The sequence below is a fragment of the Nasonia vitripennis genome (assembly GCF_009193385.2).
Source record: "Nasonia vitripennis strain AsymCx chromosome 2 unlocalized genomic scaffold, Nvit_psr_1.1 chr2_random0010, whole genome shotgun sequence".
Lineage (NCBI taxonomy): Eukaryota > Metazoa > Arthropoda > Insecta > Hymenoptera > Pteromalidae > Nasonia > Nasonia vitripennis.
This window is the reverse complement of record NW_022279617.1, coordinates 3,169,836-3,178,482: the sequence shown is the minus strand read 5'-3', so window position 1 is coordinate 3,178,482 and position 8,647 is coordinate 3,169,836. Positions and strand designations below refer to the sequence as shown.

Genomic DNA, 8,647 nt, shown 5'->3' with positions numbered 1-8,647 from the left:
TAGTGAAATTCCACTAATTCATAGTGTATATACACTAATTGGATTAGTTAAAAATGCTCCACTGTGAATTAGTGCATATACACTAATTACAATAGTGAAATGGTTGCACTATTTGAATTAGAGAAATATGCACTATTAAATTTAGTGTATATGCACTAATTGCAATAGTGGAATGGTTAGTGAAATTAATAAATTTGAATTTACTTAACGTAATAGTGAAAATCAAATAACTAAATTAAGAATTAAGAATTCATAATAAATTTATTTAATGATTTTTACAAATTCTGATGGAGTAATAAAAAATTAATATCCGTAAGAAATAGCAATTTTATTCGTCACTATCAGAACTATTGCTATCGTGAGTCAAATTCATATTTTTTAAATTGACATATAATGATGCCACAATAGAAATTGACTTTTTTTCTATTAAGCGATATACGTACGACTCTATAAACGTATAGACATTTTGTAAAGACACTGGATACTGAATATTAAATATGAAATAAATTTTAAACATCAAATCAAAGGCCACAGTAAAATCGTTTCGATTATTACACGTAAGTATAGCATTGTCAGCAATAACATAAAAGTGGGGTGTCTCGCCATCAACTTGAATGATGTACGGTTGAATGGTCGATGTGCATTCAGATCGTTTCGATTTTACGAATTCTTGAACATTAGCTCCAGCCTATAAATAATATTTTAATTATTTTTATAATATAATACAATTTCATAAATTTTTCAAAATGGACAAAATTATAATATTCATTTACATTTATGTTTTCGATCATGAATCGATAGGGCTCGATCATTTTAACTTTCTTTTTCTGGGAACTATCCATTGGCTTATCAACTTTTTTCTTTGATTTATTTTTGACAGCATTGCTTACTGGCAATAATGTTATCAACAGAAGTAAAGCTTTTAAAACATCTGGAAATGAACGAGTGACTTTATATTAAAAACCTGTCAACCCGAAATATTTATACAGTGTAAATTTTGAAACAAATATATATATACATACCGTCGGTTATAGCATTATGTTTTTTCCATAAATCATAATTGCATATTCTTGTATATTCAAAAATACGTGGAACGTAATATGGGCCAAATTTAGACAAGAAATCATCACATTTTTCTGGAGACATGAGTTCGAATTCAGCTATTATCTGGAAAAATGTATTTTTTTCCTCTGTTACAATGATTTCTTCTATTCTCCCGACAAGATGTAAGCTATCGTTCCTTGATGAAGCTTTTTCCAAAATAACAAATAGCTTTGGTCGAAATTCAACACTATTGACTAAAACCGATTTTGTTACACATACAGAATTATTACCTTCAAAACCAAGTCGAAGAAGATACTGTCTACTTAATGTACTGCAAACAAATTTTGTTTTACCAGTTACTACTTCATGATGGTTTATTTTAACATTTCCTGAACTCCACTTTTCACATTGAATACATTGTGATACTCGAATTATAGTTTTTGGTATGTTTTTAAAATTATTTACAGCTTGAGCTCGCTTGGCCAATTCGTTATGTTTTCCTTCAAACCTCATGCAGTAAAAGTGAACAAGAGGTCCAGACCAAAGAACACATTCAGAATAATGCATTGCGTGATGAAATTTGTTGATGATATTAACATTTGGAAATAAATTTTTAAAGCATTCTACGAATTCCTGAAGTAGATTATTGATTATTATAGATTATCATAAAGAGAAAGCAAAGGTTTTTGTAATTTTGGTGAAAAAATAATTTCCATTATTCGAAGTAACAGAATTATTAGATACATGTGTTCATCTCCTTCTTCAATCTTTCCTGCGAGTAGAAATGGCAAAGCTCTAGTCAACAACCATATTTGCATAGCTTTCTGTTTAAGTGTATGATCCTTTCTCTTGAGTATATCTTCGGTGAAAGTTGCTGAAGGTTTATTTTTAACTTCAAGATAACCATAATTAAACAAATGTATGCGATTATTTAAAAAAGGAATATCAAATCGTTTTTGGGCACATACATATTCATGGAGAACTAATTTACAAATTATTGGACATATACCGCATAAAAAGTCATGCATAATGTCAAATACATTGTTGTTTGTAATATGAAAATATAAAGATTTATTCAAGCAGCAGTCACCTTTCATGCCCGTTGCTGTCTTTGAATCATCAGAGAAATTTGTACTTTTCAGTAATTCCAAATGCTGATCATATACCTTTTTAGTACGAACTTGAGATTTTTCAAAAGAACAATTGTGTAGATTTTGTCGATTATACAAACACAATGAACAAAATAAATTTGCTGAAGGACTCAATAAGTTGAAAACGTCATGAAGGGCTAGTGCATCTCCAAGTTATTCCCGCATCACTTTCTAATTGGGCTAACTCTTTCATAAAAGGAGAAAGAATTTTCTCGAAGCCATACTTTTGGACATCAACGTGATGAGCTACTATCAAAACATGAATACTGTTTAACGCAGAATTCATATGAGCAGGTAAATTTGAAATTTGGTAGTAAAAAACTCCAACCTTATGAACACCCGTTTTAGAACCTAAGAGACCAACAAGTTCTTTCTCATCGTAATATAATTTTAATCTTAAAGCTTTTTTGTACTTTTGAAAGAAAACATGATTCTTAAAATGATTCCCGTCTATAAATGACTCCAAACTACCATCAGAAGATGGCTGCTCATTATCGATAATTAACCTAACTTCTTGATTGCTTAAAACCATTTTTAAAACCTTTATTACAGGAACATATTGATAAGATTCTACGACCTCTTTTGATACATACGATAGAGTTGTTTTATTTAATCTGGAATCCACACGTCGACCCAAAGGAATTTCGATTGGATCAATGTAGTCACTATTTTCATTCAGTGCCTTCATTTGCTGTTCAAATGTTTTTAAATCTAGAAATGGATTTTCGTTATCAAAAACCTTATTAACGTCTCTAATAATTTCATTATTTACTAGATGTTGAACCAGTTGAGCATTTATTTCATCTTTTAATGAATTTGAGTAGATTGAAAGCAAATTTTCACTATGGTTTAGAAATATCGTTATAGCAGATCCTGTCATAGAGCTATCACTATGCAATTTACAAATCATTTTAACAATGTAAGATCGCAAATCTAAAGGGGCATTTACAATATCCCTAGCCATATTATTGAATGCTTCAGCTTCCATTTCATGATGCTCTAATATATCGTTATTGTAATATTCCATATTTTCATTCATTTCAACATTGACTTCGTCATCGGCAGCAGCTGTTGCCAAATTTGCTTCAGCCAAGTGGTTATTTAATATGTGACGTCTTAAGTTACGAAAATGAACAAAATTGCTCTGACAACCATTTTGCCCACATATGAATCCAGTATCAGGTATTCCTTTGGTAACATTAATACTATGATACATAGTAAAATGTTGTGTAAAATCTTTTAATCCACCAGGAATTAATTGATATTGGCATAGAAAACATCGTAATCCATCCATATCGAGTTAAAGTAAGATTGCTGAAAACATTTTTATATAGGAGAATGCTATTTTCTTACATTTAAGATTAAGAGTGCTCTGCAATCCTGAACGACCAATGAGAACACGAGATTTTTCTCGACAAATTACGGATTTATAATTTGTTATTAAATAAAGCCGTAATTTGTCGAGACAAATCTTGTGTTCTCATTGGTGGTTTAAGATTGTAGAGCACTCTTAAAGGTATTCGGAATATTTAGGAAAATCGGGATATTGAGGAATTTTGGAAAACTTAGTAAATAGTAAAACTCAGTAACGTAATAAACAATCTATTATGAAACAGCAGGAAGAGTAATACATTCGTCACCCTAGCCAAGAATCCCCTGCCCCAACCCCCTTATTTCCATAATATACTATTTTGTATTCTAATATAATATTTATATTAAATAAGTTGTATTTATTCCAATTAATAAATTTATTAAAATTTATTTTCCTAAATCCGAGTTCTAGTACTGTATTCTGCTAATTGTAAACTACTGAGATTTTAAAAACTTCAGTTTAATATTTTGTATATCTCCAACAGTAAATATCTCTAACGTTACAAAAAAATGTGAATGATCTCACTTAAATAAATCCATTCGAATCCATCAAATATTTATTTATTTTATTTTGAAACGACTTAAATGAACAATCTACATGAATTAAGAAGTCAAGCCAGGGTTGGGATAAAATTTAAAAAAACATCAAACTTTTATTTACTTTTGTGAAAGTATATTTTCTATCTAAAAATTAACCTTTCAAAAAAAGTGAAATGTTGGCAAGTATAAGTGGGTTTGTATAGTTTAGTATTCAAATGTCAACATTCTCGAATTTTTACCTTGACTTGTTTTTATACTAGAACAAAAAAAAAGAAAAGAAAAAAATGGAACTCATAACCTGAACCTCGTGATCAGCCACCCTGAACACTTAGACCCTGTTACAGTCTTGTATTTACTCCTAGATACCAAAAACTATGGAGCGCACTCCCTGCACCTCGTCATTGGCCACTTTGTACACCTAGACGCCGTCCCGCTCTAGTATTTACACTTAGCTACCGAAAACAACGGAGCGCACCAGCTAGACCTCGTCGTCGGCTACTCTGTACACCTAGACACCATCTTCGATCATTATTCACACCTGTACACCGAAAACTATGGAGCGCACCACCTAGACCTCGTCATCGGCCACCCTGTACACCTAGACACTGTCTTTGATCAGTATTTATACCTGGACACCGAAAACTATCGAGCGCACTCCCTGCACCTCGTCATTGGCCACTTTGTACACCTAGACGCCGTCCCGCTCTAGTATTTACACTTAGCTACCGAAAACAACGGAGCGCACCAGCTAGACCTCGTCGTCGGCTACTCTGTACATCTAGACACCATCTTCGATCATTATTCACACCTGTACACCGAAAACTATGGAGCGCACCACCTAGACCTCGTCATCGGCCACCCTGTACACCTAGACACTGTCTTTGATCAGTATTTATACCTGGACACCGAAAACTATCGAGCGCACCACCTAGACCTCGTCATCGGCCACCCTGTACACCTAGACTGTCTTTGATCAGTATTTACACCTGGACACAGAAAACTACGGAGCGCACCACATAGACCTCGTCATCGGCTATCCTATACGCCTAGACGCTGTCCTGGTCAAGTATTTACACCTAGATATCTAAAACTACGGAGCGCACTCCCATGACCTCGTCATGAGCCACCCGGTACACCTAGACAACGTCTTCGAACAGTATTTACACCTGGACACCGAAAACTACAGAGCGCACGAATATTTAATAATTATATTTTTCGTAAAATCCTATTTTTGTTTATCATTTTCTTAAAATAATATGAATTACAAATTTAACTAGTAATTTATCAAGTAACTTTATAATATAAATTAAAGGAGAGATAAAAAAAATTAATCAAATTTGAATTGCCGCTTAAAAATACCGCGAGAAATTCCGAAGAAAAAGAAGATCAATGTTTTACCATCAATACATTCTACAACCTAAAAATAGTGTAAATGTATACTGACTTTTCAAAAGATTAATATTAAGTTTTAGCTAATCAATACGACTATTTTATTGCAAACAACATTTATAACCTGTCAGTACATTCAAAATTACTGTATTTTAATTAGAAAAAAAAATTCATAATGATAAGATTGTCTAACTTGAACTGTCGAAAGTAAATACATTGATTCAAATTTACTCAAAATGCACCTGACTAACATTACACTGTGGATTAATTATACCCAATTAATTTATCACATTGTTGAAGAGTTTACTAACTGTAACTATGAAGTTTCAGTCATTATTTATGTACTGACTTGACCTATCCAATATAAGTAGCTTTCTTATAGGTACAAGATTTATTTGGATTTTTTACCTTTTAATATGTCAAGAGTCTCCTGGTTTATGGAGTGATTTATACGGAGGAATTCAATCAATTCTTCCGTACTCAAAAAGATGATGGATGTCATGGAGAACCTCAATTTACACAGTTCTGAAAAAAGACTGAAAAAAGACACGTGTTACTAGCATATTCTAGGTTAGAAAAAATAAACGGGATCTTTGTCGGACACTTAGTACTCTAATTTGCAAAACTAATCAATACATACCTTTTGTACAATCACGAGCAGCTTTGTGAAGTTGACATGCAGCGAAGAACACGTTTTATCGTTTGTCACGAGCTGGTCGAAAGGCGCGAGAGAGGTTCGAGCTCCGAGCTCCAGCTTATAACACGTGCAAATGCGGCCATTATGATGTATACGTTCTCGTAACCAACATCTTTCACTGATTTCATATTGAAATTTCACTATTTCAATAGTGAACCATCAGATTTCACTGCCTAATTTAGTGAAATTTTTTATCCCTTAAAAACAAAGTTTTATTTTCACTAATTAATAGTGAAGTTCTACTAATTTAATAGTGGAAAAAAGTTTCACTGTGACAATTAGTGAAATTTTCACTTTATTTATACGATTTACTCAAATATTGGCGAAAAATTTTGCGACTATTTTTGGCCATTATTTTTCAATCTACCAGAAAATTCCACTGTATAAAGAATAATACTTTTGCGAGTGAAAGTGCAATAAAAAAGTTGCGGACCTGAAAAATAAAAAAACGGTTTGGTATTCGTAACATAGGCACTCCTGTTTCAGGGACGAAACCAAGCTGAGAACTGTTTTCAATTTAATTGCAAATTGCAGATAATAGTTATAAGACTATAATTTGCGATGATTATTTAAATATAAATTAACTTTAATGTTAGTATTAGCCGTGCCAGTTCACCGGTTACACAAATTATTGCCGTCACGGAATATCAGCTGCTTATCAGACTTAACCTCAAATAAATGTTGTTAAGTGAAGATAGAGGAAAAGAATAATACAATAATGATTTAATTATTCTAACTTAATGGATCAAATGGATACTTTGGCAAAGCAAAAAAACAGTGCTCAACAATGAAATGCCAAATATTTTATAAAATAGAAATACTTCTTAGAAAATCAAATTACAAACTTTTAGATAGTATGGGAAATTCACAGTAGGTAAGTAATAATTTGCTAACGACATTGAAAAAGATAAAGTATAAAATTAAATATAACTGAATAAAATTTTCAGGATCACCAAATTGGCAACACAAGCTTGGAATATCCAAGTACATTGCAAATAAAATAAAAGCCATCTGGGTCTGCAGAAGTTAGGCTGGTATTGAAAGATGCATAAAAAACAGTGCAGAGATGAGAATACATTTAAGTGTCACACATTGTCTGCCCGTCATCACAGGCAGTTGCTACTCTTTGCTAATAATGCCAAAAAGTGCATGACTGAATTTTCTAAAGAATGTTGCCAGGTATTTTTACAAATTTTCCAACATCAGTTTGGAACCGAATGTGTACCAGCTAACTGAGTGTATCAAGACTGGAGCATAATGCATAAAAATACATAAAAGGGGGTTGGATAGATGCTTGTGGGATGAGCACTTCGAATGACAGCTACAACGATAAAGATTTTGAATCTGAAGACAAAGGTGACAGTAACACTTCGCTGGGTAACTGAAATTTAAGAAAGTGCTCTGCAGCTGTACTTGACATGAGAAATTAAAGCGTCTAATACTCTTCCACTTGAATCATAATTACTGTAAGTATGTGAACATTTTATGATAACTATTTACATGGCAATCGAGTTTAGGTAAATCTCAATTAACGAAATCTAGTTTTTCCTTTTTAGTATATATATATTTGATCAATTCTCTCAGCCCACTTTTGTGCTTAGTCACACGACATTTATCTAGATCCATTATAACCTAGTTGCCATTAATGACTGAACTTTTAAACTATAAAATACTAGATGGGAACAAACGTGTTCAAGAGGCCGCATGCTTAGCATTCACAATGTTTGCTTTAGGTTAGTTTCAGTGAACTGTTTTGAATTCACTTCAATTATGATAATTATGATAGTTGTCTAATGTCTATTTATTTTTATAGGAATATCAGCACAAAAATCTGTTGATTCTATACGATGAAATTGGTACACAGATTATCTGGAGGCCATCTCAACAAACTAGCATAGATTAATTTATTTATGCCTCTCATTAACAAATGAAATATTGAGTTTTAAAAAACGAGGACTAAGATCTTTTCCTCTTTTAGAATAAGTTTGACATCTGTAACTGCTGCTTTGCAATCTGGATTTTTGCCATATTTAGAACCTGTTTCTATAGTGTTTGAATATTGTTAATAAAGCGAGAAGGTTATAATGCCTGTTTCTACAAATGCAAATATTACATTTTAATTGAACATTATATTATATTATGTATACTTTATTACTTGCTATTTATTCAAAATGTCATACTCAGCGTTTATTGCCAGAATTACTTGAATATCAAATTTATCTTTTTGCAATTTCTATACTCTTTTTGAAATCTGTGTACGATCATACACTGTGTGCCATAACTTTATTTATATTGATTCTTTAAAATCAATGACACCAATGAGTACGAATGCTTGTTCTCTAAACTCAATTCTCGGGTTGATTAATTCAAATTAATTGTTTTTTGTACACTATTTTATACATCTAGGCATAGTAAATAACTTATGTCTATATTAATCAAATCTGCTTTTTGTCCA

The 8,647-nt window shown here is 32.0% G+C and overlaps 1 protein-coding gene and 1 long non-coding RNA gene across 3 annotated transcripts; one reads left to right on the top strand and one right to left on the bottom strand.

The window, feature by feature from the left end:
* Window positions 1-318: 318 nt before the first annotated feature.
* LOC116416561 lies at window positions 319-5,616 on the bottom strand. Of its 2 annotated transcripts, none has more exons than XR_004345216.1 (3): window positions 1,023-5,616; window positions 774-931; window positions 319-688 (listed from the first exon to the last, which is right to left on the bottom strand). XR_004345216.1 is itself a non-coding variant. In XM_031925453.2 (3 exons), the coding sequence occupies exons 1-3, from the start codon at window positions 1,609-1,611 to the stop codon at window positions 329-331; spliced, it is 1,107 nt and encodes a 368-aa protein (XP_031781313.1). In that variant the 5' UTR covers window positions 1,612-5,614; the 3' UTR covers window positions 319-328. The 2 variants fall into 2 exon arrangements, 1 of the variants encoding a protein (XP_031781313.1); XM_031925453.2 differs by having other exon boundaries at window positions 1,023-5,614.
* A 1,505-nt stretch (window positions 5,617-7,121) lies between these two features.
* Window positions 7,122-8,281, top strand: LOC103317210. The gene is made up of 3 exons (XR_512747.4): window positions 7,122-7,658; window positions 7,869-7,925; window positions 8,006-8,281. It is a non-coding gene; the product is annotated as an uncharacterized LOC103317210 (long non-coding RNA).
* The last annotated feature ends 366 nt before the right edge of the window (window positions 8,282-8,647 follow it).